This window comes from Lepidochelys kempii, chromosome 9, assembly GCF_965140285.1.
Source record: "Lepidochelys kempii isolate rLepKem1 chromosome 9, rLepKem1.hap1, whole genome shotgun sequence".
In the NCBI taxonomy this organism is placed as follows: Eukaryota; Metazoa; Chordata; order Testudines; family Cheloniidae; genus Lepidochelys; species Lepidochelys kempii.
In genome coordinates this window covers 58,715,479-58,742,768 of record NC_136388.1, presented here as the reverse complement: position 1 = coordinate 58,742,768, position 27,290 = coordinate 58,715,479, and the positions used below count along the sequence as shown (strand labels likewise).

Here is a 27,290-nt window from a genome sequence, read left to right as displayed (position 1 = left end):
GTTTAGTTTCTGTCTCTGGCTGCTGGGTGACCTTCCCCTCTCTGCGCCTCAATTTCCCTTCCCTCCATCTGGTTTCGGTAGCCTGTCAGCTCTTCAGACAGTCTGGTACCGGAGCCTTTGCAGCGCCATGCATGCAGTGTGAGCGTAGGGTCTGATTTCCAAGCACTTCCCTGCTGTTGGTTTGCAGCAGGCTCTGGCACTCAGTGCTGCCACTGCCCCAAGGGCGTGTGCGAACGAACGCAGGGTTTGTAACCACACACTAGAGCGTGCACTCGACTGCCATGTAATAGCACGCACCCCGATCCTCTCCCCTCCCGCAGCCTGTCCCACCTGAGGAGCTCTAAGCATTTCACAGTCTTGAAGCAATGAAGCTTCACAATCCCACCACGCATGCAGCTGCACCCCTAAAAGGGGTAGTTGGAAATCTGGGCTATCTGCACTCCACTTAGCCCCGTTGCAGGGGAGCTGGTCTTTGGTGCAGTTCTGAATGCCAACAGAAGAGGAAATGATGGATTGGCAGGTTCCAGATGTCCCCAGGCATTCAGAGAATCAGAGTGGAGCAGGATGGGGAAACTGAGGCACAGAGTGGGGCTGTGACTTGCTCAGGGTCACACAGCTAGTCAGGAGTACAGCCTAACTCCCAGTCCGGTGCTTTAGGCACTGAGCCCTGCTCCCCTACAGCTGCAGGGGCTTGCTCAGCCCTGCAGTTTTCTAGTGTGGCTGACCCAGGAGGATCCAGGGAGGGCACCAGGAGTGCTGCTGCTGTTGCTCAGAGAGTGCCCTTGTTCCCTCCATGTCCCGCAGGCCCAGATCTCTCACTACGCCGACTCCGTGGCTTTCCACCTGGCCAAGATCCTGGAATCCGACAAGCACTCGGTTGTGATTTCTTCTGCAAAGTAAGGGGGCTTTGGCTGATGAGGGTCACCCCAATCAGAGCCGCCCCCACCTGATGCTGTGGGCAGGCCAAGGGTGGCAGGGATCAGGCATGCACCTCCCCAGGTGCCCTCTGCCCATCCCCAGGCCAGTGAGCACGGACAGTAGCAAGCCAAGCTTCCCCCACCTTGCTGGCCTGCCGGAGCCAGGTCTGGTGGGCTTACTCCGAGGGCTACGAGGGAGCTGGGGGTCTGTGGCTCATCCTGCCCCTCGGCTTCTGCTGGCAGTGCCAACGGGGCAGAACTGTGCCAATGAGGGGGTGGTTTTGTGATGTGGCTGATGGGTCCCAGATCTTCATAGGTCTTGAAATCAATGCGAGTGAGGCGCCGAGTACCTCTGAGGATCCGGGCCAGGGAGCTTGTATTGAGGCCCCCAAATCATTGCACACAGGGCTCCAAGCAGCCTTCAGCCGCTAGTGCCTTTGGCTCCATGCTGGGCCCAAATGGTGAAGGGCATCACAGCCCATCCCATGTGTCTGAGCCACGCAATCCTGGACAGCTGCAGTTTGCATCAGCAAGAGGTACGTCCCAGGGGCCCGGCCAGAGTATGGTTGGCTGCCTGGCCGTGGGTGATGTCAGGGTGCTAGGCTCTCACCAGCACCAAACGCTGCTGTGCTTGCTGCAGGGCGGCACAGCTGGGCCCAGAGGTGGGGGCCTCCCTCGTGGGGCTGGAGAGCGCCCTTTGCTGGCTAATGGAGGAGCAGCATTCCAGAGGCACTGTGCCCAACTGTGTGGGGAGGGGTCTGGGAAGGAGCCCCAGCGCAGGGGTTCCTGTCTCACCCGGACTCTGCCCCCGGACGCTGCTCTCTCTGGCAGGTTCCTGTGCGGAACGGTGAACAACTTTGTGGCTGAGGTTGGCAAGGCCTATGAGAGGGCCATCGAGAACAAGCAGGAGGCTGACACCATGGCTCGGAAGGTAAGTTCTGGCGGGGCATGGCCTGGTGGGGATGCTTGTTGGGACACTAGCGCCCCCCTGTGGCAGACAGTCAGTGTTGCAGGCAGCTGCAGTCTTGGCAATCGCTGGATTTAAGCCTTTGGGTTCTCCATGGGGTTCACAGCATGGATTAATCCATTGCCTGGGACCGCCTTCAGAATGCTCTACCACTGAGAGGATGTTCCCATGAGCCATGCCATGGAGCAGCAGCCATGTGCTGTGCCATGCTAGCTGTGACCCCCCCCAGCGCCCTCCCCTGGGACCAGCCTGTGGCTGAGTGCCAGCAAACGCCCTGGCCTTACCGCGGTCCACTCCCCTGGGATGACTAACTTCTCTCTTGCAGTGTGCGATGCTGAACGAGAAGCTGGACTCCCTGGTGCGGGAGCTGAACGATGAATCACAGGCAATCGTTGTCCCCGAGGGGAGCACGCAGACTGCCCCAACCGGCCCTGAGGCCAAGGAGAGCAGCAGGGGGGGCAGCTTCAACCCAAGCCCTGTGCCCAGGATCTTCAAATCCAAGGAGCAGCTAATGCTGAGAGCCAACAGCCTCAAGAAGGCCCTCCGGCAGATCATTGAGCAGGCAGAGAAAGGTAAGGAGCCCGGGCGAGGCAGGAAGGGACTGCAGTGTCGGGGGTCAGCCAGACTCAAGGCCTCTGCAAGGTCCCTGGCCTTCCCCATCCATTTCACATTCCATGGCTGGCCCCCTTATGCGGAGGGCTCTGCTGGGAGGATCAGTCCTCCACTATCATGCAGACACTACTTGCTGCAAGGCTCAGTACTTTATCAGCTCCTCGCTGGCCTCCAGGGCATTGGGCATGCCAGGGGCCAAGGATCCAGTGTCCAGGCAGGGTACAGAGACCCCCTCCAGGCACTTGCTGACCCCTAACAGGTACATTGACTAGCAGCATGACACAGTGCATAGATCCAGGGGCTGGGAGCCATGTGCCAGTCCTGATCCTGCTGGTGACCTGGGAAAGGCAAGGCAAAGCCCCCGTTTGTCACTGATTCTGAGTCCTTTCATTCTGAGGAGCCAAGCTGGAGAGACCCAGGACCTGGCTCACCGTGATGCTAGGTTCACTCAAAGGGAGTTCTTCGAGTGCTAGCTCATGTCAATTCCATTCTAGGTCTGCACGCCCACGTGCGCGGTTGTTGGAGATCTTTGCCTTAGCGGAACCCATAGGGCTGGTTGTGTCGCCCCCTTAAGTGCTGCGCTCATGCCGTGGTATATAAGGCACCACCAACCATACACCCTGTCAGTTTCTTCTTACTGCCTGTGGTGGTCAGTCAAGCGCCTTTCCTGCTTAGCAAGAGCTAGTGGTTTCTCCTTTCAAACTTTGGACCTTAGTGCCTTTGTATATAGTTTGCATATAGTAGTGTTAAGTAGTTAGTTAGTTAAGTTAGGGTCCCAGTGGGGACTTTGCCCCAGGCGGGGCATGCCCTGGTCTCCCAGGTTTAAGCCCTGCTCAGACTACAGCAGGTCTATGCCTGTGAATGACCCCCATAGCAGCTTCCTTAAGTGCTTGGGGGAGTCACACGTTAAGAAGCGATGCCGGATCTGCAAAAACTTTTGGCCCCACACCCAGAAACAACGGGATATCCGCCTCAGTACTCTCCAGATGGAGTCTGCCCTCTGTCTGTCTTCCGAGCCATCCAGGCAGGTCACACTGAGCGCCTCAGCCTCTGTGTGCAGTGCATCGCTGGCACCTGGCTCCTCCTGGCACTGTTTGCCATCGCCAGTGCCGAAGAGGAAGGCCAACAAGCATTCCCCGGCGCCAAACAAGAAGGCCCAGGGATCACCTACCAAGGGACCCGGGCCTGCCCACCAGGCTACTCTGGAGCCATGCAATCGTGCCTCCCCTGTTGAGGCTCCCAGCCCCCTTAAAGGTCCGCCACCAACTCCTGGGAGTGATATGGGACCCATACCTCTGCCTGCACTGTCATCATCGCAGGCTCCCCAGGTGCAGAGAGAGCACAGGTCTCCACCTGCTCTGATGATGACCCTGGTGCTGCAGGACCCGGCTAAGGTTCCCCAAGAAGGCAAGCTCACCGTTAAGACCCCTCAGGGGATAGGGGAACACCGTCAGTTGCCAGACAGAAGACATCAATCTTCTCTGCTGCGTCGAGAATCCAGGTGCAGGTCCGAGTCGCATTGTCGGTCACCCAGGCTGGCATCCAGATTCCTGGCGCTACTCACTGGCACGGGGTCGACACTTCCCCTACTATTCCCAGCACTGCTCACTGTCTCACCAGTCATCCTCCAGGCGTCAGTCCTGATCACCGGCACGGTGGGAATGTTCCCCGTCTTGGCACCAGTCTCCTTGGCACCGGTACCACTCTCCCCAGTACAGTCACCGGTCAATTACACCAGGTCACCGGTCACTGGAAGTCATGACCAGTAAACAAACGCAGACATCAATGGCTCCTCGCTGGTAGCTGGAAGGTGGTTCCTCTGGTACAGAAGGCCAGTTCAGCCCATCGCCCAGGTCCCATCGGCGTGATTGAGCACCGGAATCCGCTTCCTTGTTTGCGGCATCGTAGTGGCAGCACAGCCAGTGGCCAACATAGTGGCCATATTGGAGTGTGTGTGGCATACCGGTTATGACAATGCCCCCTTCCTTGGTGGCCATGTTGAAGCATTGGTCGGCAGCCCCACCTGGCCCGGTACCGGAAGCCTGTTCTGAGGTCGGGGCGGAGGAACCTGTGCCCACCCCCAAGTCTCCTTCTTCGACTGTGGGCAAGACCCCCGCACCTCCATCTGTGGTCCAGTCTTCCTCGTTGTCCCTGGACAAGGGGGTCACCGGACCTTTTAGAGCTAGCTCACCAGATGACTTCAGGGAGCATCAAGCCCTAACTCTGGCACGTGGCCGAGAACTTGGGGCTTGAGGTGCAGGAGATGGTGGGATATGAGGGGACACCCTCTTCAATGTCCTCTCGGCCTCTACGCTCACCCGCGTTGCCCTGCCCATACATGACAGAGTCCTCAAGATCTCCAAAACCCTGTGGCAGACCCCCTCCTCCATCCCTGCCACCTCAAAATGGGCAGAGAAAAAGTACTTTGTGCTGGCCAAAAGTTTCAAATACCTTTATACCCACCCACCCCAGGGCTTGCTGGTTGTGTCTGTGGCCAACGAGAAGGACAGACAGGTCCCCACCTCTTCCACTCCCAAAGACAAAGAGGACAAAAAACTCGATTTATTCGGGAGAAAAATGTATTCCGCCCCCAGCCTACAATTCTGGATGGCAAACAATCAGGCCCTGCTAGTCCAGTACAATTTAATCTTCAGGATAGTCTTAAAAAGTTCCAGGAATCCCTCCTTCAGGGTCTGGCCCAGGAGTTGGGCATGCTGGTGGAGAAGGGCACAGCAGCAGCCAGATGTTCCCTGCGGAAGGCATGGGACACGGCAGATTCAGCAGCAAGGGTGGTCGCATCAGCAGTGGTTGTGCAGTGTAGTTCCTGGCTCTAGACTGCAGGCCTCTCCCAGGAGATGAAGGCCTCAATCCAGGATCTCCGTTTTGACGGAGTTGGTCTGTTCTCAGATTAAATGGATGCCAGGCTGCATGGGTTGAAGGACACCAGGACTACCCTTCGCTCGTTGGGCATGCACATGCCTCAATCAGCCAGGAAGCCCTTTCAGCCATAGCCGCCGCCAAGGCCCTGGCAGCCTTGTCAGGGACCTACGAGGAGAAGGGACACTGGTTTTAGTCATTGTCTCCTTTCTTCCTCCCGTTCACCAGACCAGCCTGGGCCGCCAAACACCCAGGGGGACAGAAGCAATCATTTTGAGGGATGAGAGTGACGCCCCCTATCAGCCAACTGGACCCTACCTGCCTTTCCTTGACTGCCTTTTCCCCTACCACTCAGCCTGGTCGCAGGTTACATCAGTCTGCTGGGTCCAGGACATAGTGCCTTGGGGCTATACTCTGCAATTCTTGGCCGCCCCTCCCCTGCCACTTTCCCATCCCTCTTCAGGGACCTTTCTCACGAGCAACTCCTTGTTTAGGAGGTCGAGAAGCTCCTGGGCTTGGAGGCTATAGAGGAGGTTCCTCAGGACATGGAAGGAAGAGGATTCTATTCATGTTATTTCCTAATCCCGAAGGCCAAAGGGGGCCTCAGACCTATCCCGGATCTGCGTGGCCTCAACAAGTCTCTCAAGAAGTTGAAGTTCCACATGGTCTCCCTGGCCTCCATCATCCCTTCCCTGGATCCAGGGGACTGATACGCTGCTTTTGACTTAAAGGACGCTTACTTTCATGTCTCCATATTCCCGGAACACAGGTGTTTCCTGCGTTTCATAATGGCCAGGCGTCACTTCCAGTTCACAGCGCTACCCTTTGGCCTCCAGGGTGTTCAGGAAATGCGTGGCACTGGTACCGGCTTACCTGAGACATCAAAGGGTCCAGATCTTCCCATAGCTCAATGACTGGCTCATCAAGGGCAGGTCTTCAGAACAGGTGCAACGGAGCCTCGATCTGGTGCAGTCCATCTGCAACGATCTGGGCCTGTTAATAAACACAGAGAAGTCCACATTAACACTCGTTCAACGCATAATGTTTATTGGAGTGATTCTCAACTCCACATTGTCCAGTGTCTTCCTTCTGGAAGTGTGTTTTCAGGCCATGTTGGACTTGATCGCCCACATAAAGAGCCATCTGCTCACCACGGCCCTCACATGCCTGCGATTAATAGGCCACGTGGCCGCATGCATATACGTGGTCAGCCATGCTTGACTTCATTAGCAGCCTTTGCAAAGGTGGCTGGCCTTGGTTTATATCTCCAGCAGACACACCTTGGACCGAGTGGTCACAGTGCTGAGTCATGTCCTCTCGTCCCTGAATTGGTGGCTGAATCCAGAGTTGGTGCTGCAGGTGATTCCCTTCGTGACCCCGTCTCCAATGCTCACCTTGGTCTTGGACGCGTCGGATCTGGGCTGGGGACACCACCTGTGTGAGCTCAACACCCAGGGCTGCTGGCTACAAAATGATCTAGCCCTTCATATCAACATCAGAAAGCTCAGAGCTGTTCGCCTGGCCTGCCAGGTGTTTTTGCCCCACCTGAAGGGCAGGGTGGTACAGGTCCTGATGGACAATACAGCCACGATGTCTTACATCAACAGACAGGGGGACGCCAGGTCTTTGGCCCTTTGTATGGAGGCGCTCAGCCTCTGGGACTTCTGTGGGCAGTGCAACATTTATTTGGTGGCTGCCCACCTGCTTAGAGCCAAGAACGTTTTGGCGGATTGGCTCAGCAGGACTTTGTCTTGCCACAAATGGTCGCTCCATCCAGAGGTGGTCAGCCTCATCTTCCACATGTGGGGGACTGCCCAGGTGGACCTGTTTTGTGTCCAGACAGAACAGGAAGTACCACGTGTTGTGTTCTCTGCAGGGTAAGGACAAGGGCTCACTGTCAGACACCTTCCTGATCCTGTGGTTGGGAGCACTGATATACGCCTTCCTACCAGTACCATTGATCCACAAGATCCTGCTAAAGGTGAAGCAAGACAGAGCGTCTGTTATCCTCATAGCCCCAGCATGGCCTTGTCAGCACTAGTTTGGCATGCTGCTGAGTCTTTCGGCAGCCACCCTGTTGCAGCTACCTCTTCGGACGGATCTGCTGTCCCAGAACCACGGCAACTTGCTGCACCTGAACCTGTCATTGCTGCACTTGGCAGCTTGGCTGTTGCTTGGCTAAGTATGGATGAGCAGGAGTGCTCTGCTAGTGTCCAACAGGTCCTGCTGGGAAGCAGGAAACCCTCCACCAGGACTACCTATGTGGCAAAGTGGAAGTGGTTCACGTGTTGGTCCTCGGACCGGCACATTCCTGCTGCAGTACCCGCTGCAGGACATCCTGGGCTATTTACTTTACCGTAAGCTCCCAGGCCTGTCCGCTATCTTCCATCTGCCTGGCGACCGTTTTGGCATTCCTCCATTTCAAGGCTGGTCGGTCTTCGCCCATCCCATGATGGCGCAGTTCTTGAAATGTCTGGAGTGCCTTTACCTGCATGTCTGGGACCCAGTTCCCCCTTGGGACCTGAATCTTGTGCTGTCGAGGCTCATGGGTCACCCCTTCAAACCTCTGGCTTCCTGCTGTCTTCTTCTTCTCTCCTGGAAGATCTGTCTTCTTGGTCACCATAACTTCGGCCTGCAGGGTGTCCAAGTTCAGGGCGCTCATGTCGGAGCTGCCATATAAGGCCTTCTGTAAGGACGAAGGCCAGCTGCATCTGCACCCAGCCTTTCTGCCCAAGGCTGCCTCCCAGTTCCACACTGGTCAAGATATTTACTTACCAGTCCTTTGTCCAAAGCCTCATATGACGGATGACAAGCGCAGGCTGCATACCCTGGATGTCAGACGGGCGCTGGCCTTCTACATTGATAGAACAAGGCCGTTCCATAAATCAATGCGGTTGTTTGTTGCTGTCACTGCCAGAATGAAAGGTCACCCAGTGTCTGTCCAGAGAATCTCATCTTCGATCACAGCCTGCATCTGCTACTGCTACGAGTTGGCAAAGGTGCCCCTACTGGTGATCGTGATGGCTCATTCGAGTAGGGTGCAGGCGTCATCAGCAGTCTTCCTGGCACAAGTGCTAATCCAAGAGATCTGTTGGGCCACCACCTGGTCATTCGTCCACACGTTTGCATCACACTACGTGCTGACCCAGCAGGCTCGAGATGTTGCTAGGTTTGGGAGAGCTGTGCTACAAGCTGCAAGACCGTGAGCTCAAAGCCCACCTCCGTTGATTCTGCTTTTGAGTCACCTAGACTGGAATAGACATGAGAAAGTACTCAAAGAAGAAAAAATGGTTATCTACCATTTGTAACGGTGGTTCTTCGAGATGCAGGTTGTGTCCATTCCATTCCCCGCCCTCCTGCCCCTCTGTCGGAGTTGTTGGCCAGAAGGAACTGAGAGGGTGTAGGGTTGGCAGCGCCTGATATACAGACGCATGAGTGCAGCACTCCAGGGGGTGCCAAAGCCGGCCCTACGGGTATTGCTAAGGCAGAAATCTTTGATGACTGCGCATGTGGGCACGCACACACCTATTATGGAATGGACACGAGCAACACATCTCGAAGAACAACAGTTACGAAAAATCATAGAATCATAGAATATCAGGGTTGGAAGGGACCCCAGAAGGTCATCTAGTCCAACCCCCTGCTCAAAAATAGGTAACTATTTTTTTTTTAATGCTCAGCACTTCCAAAAATCAAGCCAGATGTGGCCAGGCAGGATGCCCAAAACAGAGGCACCTCACAGCATAGGGCCCTGCTGATCATTTTGGCCTGGACCCTTCTGTGCCTCAGTTTCCCCCTCAGTGAAGTTGGGACACTGAGTCACCAGAGTGAATTACTCAGAGGTGACTCTAATAAAAGTCAGGGAGCGCACCCTGGTGGCTAATCCAGGAGCAGCATCCCTGAATGCCAGCGGCATTGCTCCTGGCTGGTGGGTCACAGGTCCTGGCACCTGGGGTACAGGAAGAAGCCCAAAGAGCAGGCATCCCCATCTCCTGGATGGTTCTGTCTGCCCTGTGAACTTCTCATCATGCTAGAGCATATGCCGGACCGCCTGGGTCTTTGGGAGTAGAAACACCTACAAGGGTCAGACTCATCAGCAGTGAGCTGGGGAGGCATCGGTGCATCCAGGTGCTGGCTGGGCATCCCTAGGGTATGTCTAGACAGCAATGTAAGCCTGGGCTCAAGTCTAACCCCCCTTGCATCCATGCTAACCTAGGTGCTAAGCTAGGGCATGGACTGCAGGGCTGGAGGGTCCGAGCCCGTGTTAAGCTGGGACCTAGTGTCCGAGCCCTATTACTTTCCTGTGCACACGGCTTGACTCGGGTCCTGGAAGACCTCCGGATCTACCCTAGAGTTCCTGGCAGCAGAGGAGCAGCGCTGCAGGCAGCCAGTGCAGATGCTGGAAGCACCACTACTGCCTGGCCAAGCCCACTCCCCTTGCCTGCTCCGGCTCCTCCTCACTGCTGTGAGGAGCTTACTCGGAGCAGGGAGCAAAGCTGACTGGTGGGAGGCAGCTCCTGGGTGCCAGGGTATCGAGGGTCATCCCTGCCCCAGCCCTGCTGAGCCGGGAGCTCTGCTGCTCCCCCTCCCTGCAGGGCAGCCGCTTAGTCCTGCTCTGCTCTCTGTCCCTTCCCCCAAGGCCTCCCCACCCCCCCGGGGCTGTGTTTGCAGGTATGCCCGGGCTGCATGCACTGTCAGGTGAGAGAGTGTAAGCCAGCTCCAAAACTTCCCCACAGCCTCCCAGGGATCCCTTATCCCTGCTGCCCGTGTGCGGCGGGGGCAGGGCTAAGGGATCCCAAGGATGCTGGAGCACCCTGCATCCCAAGCCCAGGGGATGCCCTTGACCGCTCCGCAGCCGGCAGCAGCCAGGCTGGGGGTGTGTGTTCTTCCTCGGACACCTCCATTCAAAACAACAGACAACAATAAATAAAAACCAGCCCAAGAAAAATCCTGTTATTGACCAGCCCATGGTGCAGTCTGGCAGCCCTGGAGCTGGGTGCCCTAGTTACCTTTAGAACAGGCGCCTGTCCTGGGCATTTTCCTGCCCATGTGACTCAGCCCAGTGGGGAACCCAGTTCTCGGGTTAGGGGCAGTTCAGAATAAAGCCTTCTCACACGGCTGTGTGCTCCCGGGACAGCCACCACAGGAGTCATTATGTGTTTCTGAGTCCCATCAGTATCATGTCACAATTGGGAAATAGGCAGGGCAGTAGAGTTTTCCCACAGTGCACCATGTTCCTAGGGCTAGAGTTTCAACAGGGTGGGGGGCAGTAGAAACTCTGGGATATGGTTACTTTGACTTGGGTCTGCGCACTTGGGTGCCAGAGCCTTAGGTTTGAGCATGGGTCAGCAAATCCTTAACCTAGGGTTAAAATGCAGTGTAGATGCTCCAGCCCAGGGTTCCCTGACATGGATCGGCTGACTCGAGTCCCATGAACCCTGGGCTGACACTGCTGTGTAGCCATACCCCTACAGTTGGCTTTACATTGCATGCCTTGCCTGTTCCCGTGTAGCTGTGGATGAGCAGAACAAGCAGACTCAAGCTTATCGGAGCATCACGGCTTCCGGCAAGAAGGACAGCTTGGAAGAGTTCAGCAAAGAGACCGAAATCCTTGGTAAGGCTCCGGCTGGTTCATGCAGCCCACTCCCCGTTCAGGATCATGGACTCTTCCACGTCATTCGTTATTTAAAGTGATTGGAGAAGCTGGAACCAAGGCAGGACTGGGGGTGGCAAATACACAGATTAAAGGGGCCCCGTTTTCCAAAGTGGAGGCTCCCCAGCTACGTACTACAGTGCATCTGTGACTGTGAGAAGGAATCCTGGTTGCTGTTGTGTAACTGGCTGGGGGAATCGGTCTTGGGCTCACCTTTGCTACCTGCACAGTGCCTGGAGCAATGTGTTTAGCACCAGTCTCAGAGCACAGCAGACAGGCCAAACCAGGATAAGCCTGGAGATTTCCAGCCATCAGAATGCTAGGGCCATGTGTGATGTGAGTGTGCCGTGGGATTGCACACGTCGTCTGCCCAAGCTACGCCCATGCCCACCATTGGGTGTCTCAGAGCTGGTGATGTTTGGACAGTCAGGCCTTGGCATTGTGGGCACTGGCTGGAGGCTGCAGAGGGATCCTGGCCTGGGCGTTCCAAGGGAAATTGACCAGCTGTGTGCGGGGGGCTGTGGAGGCTCTGACAGACTGACAGGCCATGTCCATAGGCAGCAAGTTATATGTGCCCATGGTGCCCGTGCTCCACCAATATTCAGGAATGTGGGCCTGGGGTCCCAGCTGCCTGCCCCGCACCCATCCCCGGGTGTGGCCCCAGCCTTGTCCCCCTTAACCCTGTTCATCTAGCTCTTCCCAGAGACATGGCCTGGGGCAGAACTTGGACCTGTTCTGGGCACGACCAAAAATTATACAAACCTGGCATCCATGGTCGTGTCCTGCAGGGACCATAGCAGAGGAGTCCAACTCTCTGGAATGGGGCAGGGGTGCGGGGCCCCACCTTGAGCCATCAGTGTGTGTGCTGGAAATCAATAATACCTGGGGCTCCCCCTGCTGGCAGGAGAGCAGTAGGAGCCTGATCCAAAGCTGATTGAGGTCAATGGAAGGTCTTCTGTTGACTGAGGGCCTGATCCAAAGCCAATTTAAGTGGCTAACAAACCCCCCATGCCCTGACCCCCGCTGGTGGTAGGGAAGGAGCGCAGTGTGTATTGCACCCTCCATTATCAAAGCAGGGTGAGAAGGGAGAATTGAGTGCAGATAATCAGGAGACAAAATGTCCAGGCCCTTTGCAAGGGATTTACAAATCATGTCATCCGACCTGCCCATAATCCGGGTGTGTAGGGCCACACCTAGCACTCACCACTAGGGGCATGTTCCATTTAAAGTGGCAGCATGCAAAGTGCTTAGCAGAGTGCCCCATTGGGGTCCCCTCTGCACTCAGCAGTTAAGGGGCCTCTTAGTGCGGTGTTGGGGGCTCAGGAAGGCAGGGTAGGGGTAGGATGCAGGGTATACGCTTGTTAAGGGCAGGGGCGCTGCTGGCTACTAAAGAGCATCTCCCCTTTGTCCAGGTTCCCGGCGTGGTACGGTGACCTCCACTACGTCGTCCATCCTCCTGGATAGACCTGACAGCTTCAGCACCATCCATTTCACCGAGGATCCCAACACCATGTGAGTACGTGCTCTGGGCAAAGTTAATCCCTAGTGCATGTCCAAGCCTCCGATGCTGCCCCCCGGGACATAGGGTAGGGCTCTTATTCCCATTTGACACAGGAGAACTGAGGCCCAGGTAAGGAAATGACTTGCCAAAAGCTGCAAAGGACACATGGCTTCTCCTTTATCAACACTTGACCTTAACCTCAGTCTCAATCATTATCAGCCTTTCACCAGCCAGTTTTCCTCCTCTTTCCCGGAGAGTCTCATATAGGGCTCTCTTCATTCTGATTGGCTGACAAGAGGGGTTTGTGTTGCAGTGGAACTTTCCATTCTCGCGCGTGGGGGGGTTCTCTCCACACTGCCAAAAGTAAGGTGAAGGGGGCTGCTCGCAGCCTCTGGTTTGAGAGCATCCTGTTCCTTGAGGGTCCAGGTGTGTCTCCCCTAGTACCACTAATTGACACTTGGTCACCCTCCTCCTCACCGTGACCCATGACTTTGTCATCACCGAGGCTGGGTGACAGCCATGTGCTCTACCTGTGCAAGCCAACTAGTGCAGAATGCAGCGACCAGCCAGCTTGGTGGAGTGCATCATCTGGGCTTCAGGCGCTGTGGCTGTTGCTGGAGCTGTAGGTGTATAATACCTTCAAGCTGGGATCTGCAAAGGGATCTCAGAGTTATGCAGTGAGCTCCCCTATGGGGAAAAAATTGATTATCTGTTAGCTGGAATTGATCAATTTTAGAGATTCTGGATTTAATTAAAACCAAAACATTTAGACGTGTCTGTCTCTCTGTCTGTCTGTCTGACTATTACTGCAATGTCTGAGTGCTGTCCCCGCAATACAGATTGGTGAAAGCAGAGTCCTCAACACAGCCTGCCTAACTCTCCTCGCTTTAACCTCACAAGATATTACCAGGAATCTGCTCCTTCACCTATCCTTGTTAAATCAATGACTGAATTAAAAAGCCAGGGTCTGATTCTCCTCTGGCACTGGTGTAAATCTGGAGCCCCTCCACTGAAGCTTATGGAATTACATTCATGGAAAATTGGCATAAATGAGACCAGAATCAGCCCCTGGCTGTTTAAGATCAGTAAATTGTCTGTGAGTCGTCAGCCAACAATCTATTTGGCTAAAGCACGTCTGGTTGGTATCATTAAGCAATGCCAGACGAGCAGACAGTATCTTTTGCGGAGATGGTAATAGATTGTGGCGTGGCTAGCTGAAGGTTTGCCTGGCTTTGCCAACTTGAGAAATGTAATAATGGCCTAGCCTGGGACACACTATTATTATTTTGCAATGGGGTTATTACACACAGTAATGTCAACCCTTTGTGTTTAATGGGGACTAGAAACTTGGCTATGACATCACTGACAGCCAATCAGACATGGCTGTAACATCACTGACAGCCAATCACAAAGCTCCAATTGTCGCTAACATTCTAAAACCCCTTCAAAACCCAAAATAAATCTCAAGGACTCTCATACGGATGTTTCAATAATGGGGCTGATATTTTCATTCTGCTGCCGTTTCCCGGTTCCACCCCCATGATCACTGCTGCATTGTTCTGTGTCCAAACCTCTCCTTCCCCATCTGCTGCTTTCAGACAATTCTCCGAAAGATGCGTCATGAATAACTACTTTGGCATAGGCCTGGATGCCAAAATCTCTCTGGAGTTCAACAACAAACGGGACGAGCACCCCAAAAAGTGCAGGTAGGCAAAAGAGCCCCTCTACCTTCCTCAAATGGAGAGTGCCTCAGGATAGGAGCAGAGGTCAGAAGTCCTTGATTGCTGAGTTCCCATTTCATGAGGGAGTCATCTATAAAGACACCCTCTGCCCCAGGGCATGCAACTCCAGGAGCGACCTGAGGGCGGGGGTGGGGGCTGTCTTTGGCCAGGTCTACACAAGGAAGGCTATACCAGTGCAAAGCACTCCTAGTGTGGACACAGCTTATACTGGCCAAGCTGTGCTTGCACCAGCATAGCTTATTCCAGCCGCCCCGAGTAAAACCAGTGACACCAGGACAAGCATATGTGGCCAGTCTAGCTGTGTCTACACCAGAGGCTTGTGCTGGCAAGTTACATTGGTCAGACCACACCTCTTCACGCCTGGCTGACAGCCATGCAGGCAGAATTCTGTAGTGTAGACAGAGCCTAAGTGATCTGCTGTTGGGCTGAGCGTCACGCTGCTCCTTATCTGTCATGAAGCCTCCACTGCTCTGACATGAGTCCGGATGTCTGATTAGCTGAAGGTGTCTATGGTGCCTGACTTGAATGGAGATGCAGCCACATGGTAATAATAACAGCTTGTTTAACAAGAGCCATGCACCAATGCCCTTCATCCCAGCATCTTCTAATACTCTGCAAACATTTGTTAATTAGGCTCCTGGACATTAACCCTTGTGAGGTGGGTAATTATAATTATCCCATTTTACAAAGGCCAGTGGGAACCAGCGGAAGTTTCACAAAATCAGATCCTATATATCTAGAGTAAACATACAACAATCAAGTATTACTAGCATCTCAGAGGGTCGTGGCAAGAACATGTAAACCTCTGGAGAGGAGCTCAGCTCACCGGACATCCTGAGATGGAATTGAATCCTGCTACTCAGTTACCTTGAATGGCATGTCTAGCAGGAAGGGTGTAGCAGAAAAAGAAGGGATGAAATGATGGCTGAATAACAATACTACCTAAGAGTTATACAGTGCTTTTTAGCTAGAGATTTCTTTACAAAGGAGGCAGTGCTATTATCTCTATTCTACACATGGGGAAACTGAGGCACAGAATGAGAAGCAACTTACTCAAGGTCACTTAACAGGCCAGTGGTAGGAATAGAGCACAGGTCTTTGGAGTCCCAGTCTAGTGTCCTATCCACTAGGCCACACTGCCTTCCTGGATAAAGAGGGCTGTAGAGCATTGCCTTATGGAGGGAGACTCAAAAGAGTGGCACTATTTCATTTGGAGAGGATAGCAGTAGCAGCTCTATAAAATGCTGAGTGATGCAGCGAATCAGGCATCCCTGTTTACTTGTTCTCCTACTCAAAGAGACATTCAGTGAAACTACAAGGTAACACATTAAAAATTGATAAGAGGAAATATTTTTACATAAGACATAATTAACCTGTGGAACTTGCTGCCGCTGGATATCATGAAGGCGAAGCACTTAGCAGGATTCAGTAAAAGGATCAGACATTGCTGTGGAGAATGAGAACATAGACAGTTACATTGGATGGGGTTTTACACCAAGGGTTACAAACCCTCCTGTTTCAGGACATCAACCAGTCTTTGACCTGGGGGGAAGCAGCTTCCACTGTGGGCAGGTTATTCCTCGCCACTATCAGGTTCTTGCACCTGTCTTTGAAGCAGCTAGTGAGAAACAGGGTATGGGACTAGATTGTCAAATCCGGTCCTGTAATGTCTGTGTTGCCCGTTAATTACTATGCATGTCATTAGTTTAATCTCTTCCTCTGTTGTCTAATTTGCATATTTAAAAGTCAGTCTCATTGCACTGCTGTAACGAGGCTGTGGCCCATTGCGCCAGTGGTGACCAGGGCTTGGAGTTGTCTGCAGGACTGGTTTAACACAGATCCATGAGTTTCAGGACCATTGTGATCATGTCCTCAACTCAGCTCAGAGACCCTCAGCCAGTGACTTCCCACCCAGGACTTCTGGCTGAGCTAGAGCATCTGTGTTAGACAGGTACCCAGGCTGGATTTAAAGCACCTACTCAGAGCTGTGTGTTTCTCTCCCCTTGCCCCACTGCAGCAGTCGCACCAAGAACATGATGTGGTATGGAGTGCTGGGGACCAAGGAGCTTCTGCAGAGGACCTACAAGAACCTGGAGCAGCGAGTCCAGCTGGAGGTAATCAGAGGTGCTGGCCTGGCCTGGGGGCCATAAATCACTGGGGGAGCATAGGAGCAGGAGCTTGTGTGTTCAGCTAAGTGAACATGCGTGGGCTCCTGGATAGATCCCTGTTCTCTGCCAGGCGTTGGGGTTTAGGTGCTGAGATACTGTAGGAATGGGGGCCACAGATAAAGCTAGAAGCTAGGCTGCCAGGCCACAGCAATGCTCATTTCTCAGTCCCTCTGCCTTAGTGCCAATCTCTTCTCCTGCTTTGTGTTTGCTTGTGTCATGGAAACTTCTTCCTTTGCAAGACGGAGCCCAAGCAGAGGCACTGAGTCCCAGTGCTAAGCAGGTTACTGAAAGCCCAAGCAGATATTCGTAGGAAAGCCAGGGGACTCTCCAGTTGTGTCTGTGCATGGTGGGGTGTGTGCATAGATTTCTCACCATTGCTCACCCCGGCACAGCATCACCTGGTGGTGCGAACAGGGGGAGCCCTAGTGTAGACAAGGCTCCTGCATTTTATTTTTAAACCAAGTATCCTGACCCTGCTTGGGTTGGATCGGACCATGGGTTTGCTTTGGTAATGAGGCACAATGGGGGGATCAGCACGGGGCCTGAGTGAGTTCAGGCTGGCGATTCTCTGGGTGTTTCCTGTTTTCTGTTGGGGGGGGCAGGGACTGAATGCTAAAGTGTGGTCAGGGCCTTGAAACAGTGGTGATGCTCCAATGGACAGTGGCTTCTGCAAACCAGCCCCACGCAACTGCCCTGACTTCCTTGAATTCTCTTAGGCCTGGACTGTGTTTCACAGCAAAATGCGGGAGTTTGCTGGCGTTCCTGCCTGACGCCTGCTTTGCGGGCAGATCTGAAGGTGCGGCTGGGCTGGCAGGTGGTGCCTGGCACACACTGAAGATCTCAGCCTGCCTTATCTTCTCTTTCAGTGTGACGGGGTGACCATCTCCTTGCCCAGTTTGCAGGGGATTGCCGTGCTCAACATCCCCAGCTATGCTGGTGGCATCAACTTCTGGGGCGGCACAAAGGAGGATAATGTGAGTGCTGGCTGCAGGGCGGAGTTGGAGGCTTCTTTGGCTAATGGTGTCCATGGTAAATCTGAAGGTGAAATGCCTCAGTGCAGCTGTAACAAGAGACCTGGTATCCATTTAGGGACAAAAGAATTGCCAGACAGATCTGCCCCGGGTCCACTTGGTCTGGTCTCCAACCTCCCGTCAGATGGATCAGCCCAGGGCCCATCTAGCTCAGGCCCTGATTCTGACAGAAGTGTGTACCTGGGTGGTTTTGAGGAAAGGTGGGGAGTCTTTCTCACTGGGAGGCACTGTTGTCTAGTAGCTAGAGCAGAGAGAGCTGGGGGTCAGGAGGCCTGCAGTCTAGGCCTGACTCCACTACTGACTCCTTGTGGCCTTAGGGGTTCACATCCCCTTGCTGTGCCTTGGTTTCTCTATCTGTGAAGTGGGGCTACTCCCTTTGCGAAGGGCTAGAGCAGTGTAGAGCTCTGTTTTTATGTGCACACCCCGAGCTCATTGTGCTGCAGTGCACAGCCCTGACCTCCAGGGGTTGTTTGTGGCCAAAAGCCTGAGGTTGCAAGGACCCTTTGTGAGGAGGCCAGAGCCCTTAGGGGAGCCCCGGGCCATGTCTGTGTGCCCCACTCCCACTCCGCCTGTGGGTGGCTGTGTGGGTAGCTCAGGTCAGTGGCAGCTTCCCCTGGGGTTTTCTGCCAGGGCCTCCCTCCACCCCTCCCTCCACCCCTTCTTGTCTCAGCAACTGGACCCACCTCCCACCCTGGCTCAGCTGTCATTACCCTGCCGCTCCATCCTCTGGGGTCAGGTGGAGAGTCCCTAGAAATGGAACTTAGCCTAGATATAGACAGACAGACACAGAGACCCATGGATGGACAGACACACACAGAGACCCCCAGGCAGACAGACATGCACACAGCTGTGTAGACACAGACACAGAGACCCAGGGACGGACAGACATGCACACAGCTGTATAGACAGACAGACAGACACAGAGAGCCCCAGGCGGACAGACAGACACGCAGCTGTATAGAGAACCCCAGAGCGTGGTGAAGAGGGGTCCAGGGCGGTGGCTGTCATGGCGCTTTGCTTTCCTTGCAGAACTTTGGGGCGCCCTCCTTCGATGATAAGAAGCTGGAGGTGGTTGCTGTCTTTGGCAGTATCCAGATGGCCATGTCACGAGTCATCAACCTGCAGCATCACCGCATCGCCCAGGTAAAGCAGCGCCGCCACAGGAGATCAGCTAACCCTTGGCTGGGTTCCACCTGGCTAGGCCCCAGGTGTCTGGAGGCCCAGATGGGGCCTGTCTGCAGGGGCCAATGTCCCCATTGCTGCCTCCCTCCCATGGAGCCCACGGAGGTTGAGGAGGGAGCACCCTGGGCGGAAGAGCCTGCAGGAGGTCAGGGCAGGTGTGGGAGTCAGGCTCTTGACCTGTGAGGAGGGGAAGGGGGGTCTCCAGTAGGGCTGGTGGGCAGGGAGGGCCTGCTGCTGATATGGGCAGGGAAGGCTCTAAGCTGGAGGTGGCAGCTTTTTTGTTGGGGGGAAATATGCCCCTGAGGCCCCCCATGGTGGGGTGGGGGTTGGAAGCAAGCTCTCCCCACATTCACCCCTCCATGGCGGTACCTGTCCCGCAGGGCTGGGCCCGGCTGCTCACACTGGTCACAACGACCTGGCGCGTGGGGTCGCTGCACCACTCAGGTTTGGCCCAGCCACCCATTCGCAGGGACTGCGCCATTGTGTGTCAGGTTGCAGTGCTGCTAACTCAGATTCCATGGGTTTGGGGGGCCGGGGACAAACTGCCCCTTTTGTCCCATGCTCCCCAAGTGGCCCTCTGTATCTCACTGGGGCTGTCCCGTGCCCCATGAGTGTGCAGTGCCCCTGCCAGCGCGGAGTGGTGAATTCTGCTCTGGGAGCATGGCACACCCACGTTGCACAGGGCATCAGGTGGGCCAGAACTGACGCCCTGCGAGTGGTGTGTCTGGGTAGGCCGTGTGCTGATGGAGAAGCACAGAGTGGGTCTGCCTATGGTACAGCTCTGCGGCAGCTGGAGGTGGGATTCCCAGCTCAGGCAAAGGGACACATGTCAGCTCTGCTTGAACTGACGCGTGAAGATAGCAGCATGGCCAGGGCAGCATGGCCAAGCGCTCAGGCTTGCTGCCCGAGCATGTACCCAGGACTTGGGAGGGATTGGACTCCAGTGGCTAGCCTGAGCCATGCTGGCTACGCGGCTAGTTCAAGTGGAGCTAATCTGTAGCCAGTGACCCAAGCTAGGAATCAGGCCTCCCAGTGGGGTCTGCAATCTGGATGCACTGGTGCCCCTGGCAGAACCCAGCTACTGGGCCAGGAGACGTGGCTCTGCCAGGAAAGCAGAGTGCCAGCCGGCAGGAGACATGGCTTTGCCAGCATGTCCTGGCATCACAGACAGCACTTCCCTGGCATCAAGCCATGGCAAAGCTGCGATTTCTGGGAAAGTTTCTTTAACTCAGGCCGTGTGAAGCCCTGGGGCCATGTGCGCTGCCCTGCTGTTTGGTGCCAGCCTCCTTTCCTGTGCTTGTCTGGCAGTGTCGGATGGTGAAGATCACGATCCGGGGAGACGAGGGCGTCCCAGTGCAGGTGGATGGAGAAGCTTGGATCCAGCCTCCAGGGATCATCAAAATCCAACACAAGAACCGAGCCCAGATGCTAACAAGAGACAGGGTGAGACTTGCCAGCTGCCCTTAGACTCGGGGAGAGGTGCCCAGGGTAGCTGCGGCTAGCATGCAGCCATTCTACCTGGGGCTAGGACCTCATCAGCTCTCATGAGCTAAACGGGGCTGGTCCTGTCCCACAGCTGGATGGGGAACTCAGATGTGGTGCTGCTGAGTCAGTCAGAAGAGCCCTCTCCTCTGAGCTAGCACTGGGCCAGTGCCCTGTGTGGTGCTAGCGGGGTGCTTTGCTGGCGGAGGTGCCGTCTTTCAGACGAGCCTTGACTGGCTGGGCTAGTTAAAGATCCCAAAGCTCTTCCCCCAAAGAACTGGGTGGTTAATGAGATTCCAATGCAGGTAACTACATAGAGTTGCTGTTAAACATCTGTCCTGTTCCACCCCAGAGGTGGCTGCATTTCAGCAGTGGGAACAGTGATTGATGCATGCCAGTACTTGGGGTTCTTGGGGATGACGTGGCAGCTGCCATGGTCCTCTCCCAAAGCTGCTGCACTGAGCTCTGAGCCAAGGGATGCCCTAGTGTGTCAGTGTGGGGTGGCAGGGGCCGTGCAGGGATGAATGCCAGCTGCCTGGCAATGTCTATGGAGGCAGTGCAGTGTCAGATACCCACAGCCCCCATGTTAGCAGCAGGGTTGCCTTGTCTCTCTGCAGGCCTTTGAAAGCACCCTGAAGTCGTGGGAGGACAAGCAGAAGGGCGAGGGCTACAGAGCCCTGGCGCGGCCCCGTCTCAACTCCCAGCAGTCCATGGAATACCTGACCGACGAGGAGTATGGCCAGATGCAGCAGATGGCTCACGCTACGGAAACCCTCATCACCAGGTGAGCTGCAGTGCCCGTGGGACACGGCAGGGGAGCAGGCCCATCTGGAGCTGGCTGGGGTAGGAGGAAGCACCTCATGCTACTCAGTGGTGCCCCCTGTGGGTGGTGAAGGAGCAGTGCAGAGAGGAGTCACGTTCTTCCCAGCGCTTGGGGTGGTAGCTGTGCAATGGCGTGGGGGTGGAGGGGCTCTTGGGGATGCAGATGATCTCCGCTGAGCTGGGAGTGATGCTGTTCTGGGGGCCCTGCTCTCCCAGCCTGGATCCAATCCCCCACATCCGGGAGAGGTGGTAGATTGAGAGGGAACCATCACTCCAGGGCGCTCAGAGTCCTGAATCCCTAGTGTAGCCCTGCAAGTGTCTGTGCATGGATGCACCAGTGGGATGGACAGGGACTCCTTCCCAGAGATCCCATCTCTGTACATGGATTCTGGCCCATGGGCCAGACTTCCTGTTCCCCAGGTTGGAAGCCAAGGGAAGCTGTGAATTTCCATCAGCTCCCTTCCTTTGTTTTCCTGCAGGATCCGCGAGGCAGCCACAACCCACAAAGCCATGGAACAGGAGCTGGCCCATGCCGTGAACGCCTGCTCCCTGGCACTGAATGAGGCCCTTCCCAACAAGAGCAGCAGCGGGCCTGAGGTGAGAGTCACAGCCCGCCTGGTGTCACATCCAGGGGGAGTGAGAAGGCAGGGGATGAGCACGTGGGTGGAATCCGAAGAAGAAGTGGCAGCAGGGAGGGCGGTGGAGAGAGAGACAGAAGATTGATTAAGGGGGAAGCCAAAGGCTAAATGGATATTATAGAGCGAGCCAGTAAATAAATAGAACAAGGAGCTAAGCCAGCTATAAATAGACCAGGCGAGCCAGAGACTGAGCTACAGGCAGAATACAAATGCAGGAGGCTGCCTGGCTGCATGAAATGTCAGCACCCGTCCCCGCATCCCACATGAAATCCACTTTTCTCTGTCTCCACCTATCCAAACATGCTGTGGGGGGAAGCCCTGCTCCAAGCCCTGGGCGATGGGGTCGTGTGGGTTTCCATTACTGAGCTCTGCAGGTTTGTGTTGCTCAGAGATTCGTAGCTTATAAGGCCAGAAGGGACCACTGTGATCATCTAGTCTCACCTCCTGAATAGCGCTGGCCCGAGGACTGCCCTGAATTAATCCCATTTGAACTAGAGTGGATAGTTTAGAAAAATGTCCGGTTGTGATTTAAAAATTGCCAATGCTGGAGAATCTACCACGACCCTGGTAAATCGTTTCCATGGTTAATTCCCCTCCCTGTTAGAAATTTACACCTTATTTCTTGTCTGAATGTGTCTAGCTTCAACGTCCACCCATTGGATCTTGTTAGACCTGGGTAAGCCTTGGCTGCTCATGGTGACAAACCTGACCTTTGTTTCCAAAACTCGAAAATTTTGTGAAAAACCGACAGTTGAATCATGTTTACAGTGTTGTAGTAGCCGTGTTGGTCCCAGGATGTTAGTGAGACAAGATGAGCGAGGTAATATCTTTTATTGGTCCAACCTCTGTTGGCGAGAGAGACCAGTTTTTCAAGCCACACCGAGCTCTCAGTGGGGAAGGTACTGCGAGAATCACTGCTAAATGCAACCTCCCCACAGACCAGGACACACCAACACAAAGCGGCACCAGACCCCGCCAGAACAACAGATGCAAAACCTGCAAACATATCTCCACTGCTACAATGATCAACACCCCCAGACCACCCCTTTCAAGATCTATGGGTCCTACACGGGCTATCACATGTGGTGTTCCTCATCCAATATACTAACTGCCCCAACAACAACTGTGTGGGTGAAATCAGACAATCACGATGCTCTCGAATGAACTCACATAGGAAAATGATAAAAGACAAAAATACCCTCTTTATTGTGAGTGAGCACAATTCTGACAAGGCGGTCACTTGCTATCTGACCTATCAGGCCACATCCTCAAAGGAAACCTGCACAACACTTTCAACAGATGAGCCTGGGATCTTAAATTCATTACTCTGCTAGACACCAAAAATCATGGACTGACCAGAGACCCTGGATTTATGGCTTATCACAACAATCTGTAACCCACTGACCCCCTTTTTTTGTACTATGATGACAGAGGTGTTAACGGGCTGCTTTACCTTGAATCGTCCCTTATAATATGTGCTAACTACTTATGCTAAAAACGATCTGTCCCACCATGCATTTAGCTGTGATGCTCAGAGAACCTTTCCCAGACCCGAAGAAGAGCTCAGTGGTGCTCAAAGGCTTGTCTCTCTCACCAGCAGAAGTTGGGCTAATAGAAGAAGTTACCTCATCCACCCTGACAACTTAATCAGAAAGTCATTATCTGTCAGGGGCCTGGGGAATATTTTAGATGAAAGTTTGTGGACAGTTCTGACTCTGAAAGGCGCCTGCACAGTGTGTGGGTGGGTGGGTGCTCCTACCCTATATTCTGGCTAATGGCCCTGTCTCACCACTGCCCCCTGTTGGACGAACTGAGGCCTGTTTGAGTGTTTGCACCACCTCCTATAGATACCAGCCATGCCTGGAAAGGCTCTATACAGCACCTGGCACAGCAATCAATGTTCTGTACATGCTGCCAGTCACTGCAGTACTGAGTGATGCAGTATGATGATAGAGGCAGGCTCCAGCGCCAGAGCAGGGCCTGTTTTCCCCTTCCTGGGTAGCAGTGTCTGCGATGGTGTATGGGTTTTCACTAGGAGTTGGTGCTGGGTCTGAATGTGCTCAGACCACAGCGCACGCTGATCTTGCCCACTAAGGCCTTGGGCCCGACAATAAGCTCCTTTGCCTCTGCCGCCCAGCTGTCTTATTCTGAGCAGATGTAGTTTCTTTGTCCCTGAAGATGGTATAGGTCCGAGGCCATGGAAGATGACATGGTCCCAGCCTAAGTTCCCTCAAAGCTGCGCGGCCACACAGCAGGCTATCAAGGGCCGCACAAGCGGGGAGAGGTGCCCCTCCCCTGGCCCCAGGCTGCTGCAGTGAGAGAGGGCTGGGGGGAGTCCTCTCTCTCGGTTGCAGCTCTCAGGGCAATCTGCACCCCAAACCTGTCATCCCTGTTCCCACCCCAGAGCCCGCACTCCCAGCCAGAGCTCTCACCCCCTCCCTACACCCAAACCCCTGCCTCAGCCCTGAGCCTCCTCCCACACTCTGAAATCTCAGCCCCACCCCCACACAACATCACCTCCATATTGGTGCACATAACAGAATTCATTCTGCACATGGATGTAAAAAATTAGAGGGAACATTCGTCCCAGCCCCCAGTCCCCTGCATAGGTGCTGACTCCGTGGGTGCTCTGGGGCTGGAGCACCCGTGGGAAAAAATTGGTGGGTGCTCTGCACCCACCAGCAGCCAAGCTCCCCACCCCAGCTCACCTCACCTCTGCCTCCTCCCATGAGCACGCCGCAGTCCCTGCTTCTCCTCCCAGCACTTGCTGCCACGAAACAGCTGTTTCGCGGCTTAACAAGCTCTAGGAGGGAGGAGCGGGAACGTGGCGCGCTCTGGGGAGGAGGCAGGGAAGAGGCGGGGCCGGGGTGGGGATTTGGGAAAGGGGTTGGAATAGGGACAGGGAGGGGGGGGAGTTGGGGTGGGGACTTTGGGGAAGGGGTTGGAATGGGGGCGGGGCAGGGGCAGAGCTGGGGCAAGGGCAGAGGGGCGTCGAGCACCCACCGGCGCCAGCAGAAGTCGGTGCCTATTGTCCCCTGAAGGCTTTACATGCTAGGCCAGAGCCCAGAGTGGATGTGAAGCATGCAGTGGGCTCAGGAGGCAAGCTGCTATGTGGAGAACAAGCTGGCATCTCTGGCTTGCCTCGGCTGATGATCTAAGACAAGGGGAGGTATGGAAGTACAGACCTGAACTGATGAGAACTTGGGCCTCAGCCAAGAGGGCGAGGGGGCAGCAAAATCTGCGGTTTGCTACTGCTTCCTGGCAATGCTCCAAGGCTTTGTCCTGCTCCGCTGAGGGCGCTAGGGTAGGGGAAAGGACCGTGACACGGTGTAATCAGACTTGCAGAACCCAGCAGCATCCCAAAGCATCTCGCCAACCGGGAAGGGGCAGCATACCGACTGCATTGTCCCATCAGGCCCTGATCCCTTAGCACCGCTTGTCTCCATGTGTCTGCTTACTAACATTGCTTCTCTCTCTCCTCTTTCTTTGCACCCATCTCCTCTCAGTTTCTGAGCAGAAATGCGGCCGTGGATGTGTCAGTTAGCGTGAAAGCCCTTTACACTGAAACCAGAGCTTTTCTGGAAGGAAAACTGGTGAGTGCATGCCTGGGGAGGAGCCAACACCCTAGGGTGTTTAGTCTACTCTGCTCCAGACTGCGGAGGGGGGTGAGGGGGGCTGGTTTGTGAGATTCCCTTGCATGAACCCCCCTTGCATTCAGCATGGAGATCAAAGCTGTAGCAAATGGCAGAACATGCTCCAAGCTTCATGCTGCAGGACAGGGAAGGGGGCTACTTCCCATGGAAGCTCTGGCAGGGACTGGAGGATGTGGTTAGGTGCAGGGTGCAGGGGGAAGCTGGTTGTGGGGGCAGGGCATGAGGGGAAGGCATGGGGAAGCCCAGGAGGGAAGAGAATGTAATGTGAGGTGTTGTGCTGAGGCCCTGGGGGTGACAAGACTACCCGAGTTCTCATTAGATCACAAAAGTAGCAGTACTTTGACTGGTTCCTCCCTCAAACCAAGCTCTGCCCTCCTGATGGCAAAATGAAATGCCTCAGTAAACTGTGCTGAACTTCATAACATGATCATCATCCCTCTCCTTGCTTCCGTGCTTTGATCAGCAGCAAAATGGGTACTGATCATGGGTGGGTAGTCATTATTAGGGCCCAGAGTTAATAGATCGCCAAGACAAACAGAGCTATTAGCTAATAGAGCTCTTGTTTCAGACTGTCTGCAGTCTCAGGCAGACCTCACTGGATCAGTTACTCATGGTGCATGATTTGAAGGTTTTCTTTTGGTAATCATTGTAGAGATTTAATTTATTTTTTTAAAGCCAGCTCAGCTTTTGGAGCAGTGGGCAGCAGGCCCTCCTGCAAAGTACCCTCTTCCTGACATGCCATGAGCAAGCTGGTGTGACCATCGGTCATTGTAGGGTGCAAGGGCCACTAGATGTGCGAAGCGGGGAGGGGACCAGCCCCACCGCCGTGGCCTAAAGCTGGGTGCTGACCAGCCCAGTGTTAATGGCAGAGTAAAGGAGGACATCACGCTGATATCCGCCAGCATCGCTGCCGCTCTAACATGGGCTGCCAGCTCGGTGGTCTGTAGTGAGAGGTGTGGGTGACACAAATGCTATGCCACTCTCCGTGCCTGGAGCTGACTGGATGTGGCAGTTATTTCCCAAGCACTGTTCCTCCCTGTTCCTCTTGGAACCAGGCTGTACTGTGTGCCACCTCCTAGCAGCACCTGTTCCCCTGCATGCCAACTCTGTGTGCCACGCTGCTCCCAGGCGCCCTGCACCGCACAGGAACCCAGCCAGATATGGCATCAGAGGTGCAGCCGGAGCTGTTTCCTTCAGCTCTCCCTGCCTAGGCGGGGAGTGTGTGAAGAGGGGAGAACGGCGTTAACAGGACAGTTAAATCCCCCCCACCCCACCCCCAGAAGCTCCACCGGGAGTGCAGCTCTTTCCCTTGCTCCATTTCCATACAAACTAACCAGAAGATGGAACTTCCATCACGAGCTCCCTCCTCTCCCAGTTCTGTTTAAAGTGGCAATGAGCTTGTTGCGCCAGTGATCAAAACTTGTCTTTGATGTCCCCACTTCTTGGCACAGGCAGGGGGTTCAGTTATCCCTGAGCTAAGCAGCCTTCCCAGTGCATTCCAGGCTGCTGCAGAAGGGCAATTCTCTGTGGCTTTGAAGACAGCTACCAACAGGCCTCTTCCACGCCACCTGACACCATGACACCACACCCCCAACGCTGGCCCTGAGGCAGTTAGTTAGCCCCATGGCGGTCACATGCTGGCCCTCTGTTCAATTCATTGTCAGATCCTGATACTCAACTGAGAACTGAACTCTGCGTGAATGCTCAGGGTTCCAGGACACTGCTGGAAAGACCCCAGCTGTGCTCTGGACCATGAATTTGGAACAGCCAAAGCAGAGGTGGGTCTTGAAAGATCTTTGCCAGGTTTTATGCCAGACTCATTCTGTGAACAGGATGCTCATTCCCAGTCTGCTTTCATAAAGCTGGGCAGGGAATGGCGGCAGGGTTTGGACCTGGGAAGTTCAGCCCCAAAAGCACAGACTTCAGCCTCTGGAGCTAAGAGAGTCACTCTGCTAGCTGTTAGCAGTAGCAGGCTGGCTTTCTCTGTGAGCTCAAGCTACTAGAAGGGAACATGACACCCACTGTTCTCGGGTGGATCATGCTTG

At 54.7% G+C, this 27,290-nt stretch overlaps 1 protein-coding gene across 4 annotated transcripts in view; it reads left to right on the top strand.

Annotated features, from left to right (window-relative positions):
• DGKK (diacylglycerol kinase kappa) overlaps positions 1–27,290 on the top strand; it is a 158,601-nt gene that overhangs the window by 119,408 nt on the left and 11,903 nt on the right. For all 4 annotated transcript variants that reach the window (XM_073360585.2, XM_073360586.2, XM_073360584.2 and 1 more), the window contains exons 14-26: positions 805–896; positions 1,749–1,848; positions 2,210–2,456; positions 10,886–10,987; positions 12,439–12,538; positions 14,126–14,233; positions 16,287–16,383; positions 17,304–17,411; positions 18,498–18,611; positions 19,959–20,093; positions 20,750–20,916; positions 21,434–21,551; positions 25,099–25,185. In XM_073360585.2, coding sequence (XP_073216686.1) covers positions 805–896; positions 1,749–1,848; positions 2,210–2,456; positions 10,886–10,987; positions 12,439–12,538; positions 14,126–14,233; positions 16,287–16,383; positions 17,304–17,411; positions 18,498–18,611; positions 19,959–20,093; positions 20,750–20,916; positions 21,434–21,551; positions 25,099–25,185 — 1,575 coding nt within the window. The remainder of the gene's footprint in view (positions 1–804; positions 897–1,748; positions 1,849–2,209; positions 2,457–10,885; positions 10,988–12,438; positions 12,539–14,125; positions 14,234–16,286; positions 16,384–17,303; positions 17,412–18,497; positions 18,612–19,958; positions 20,094–20,749; positions 20,917–21,433; positions 21,552–25,098; positions 25,186–27,290) is intronic.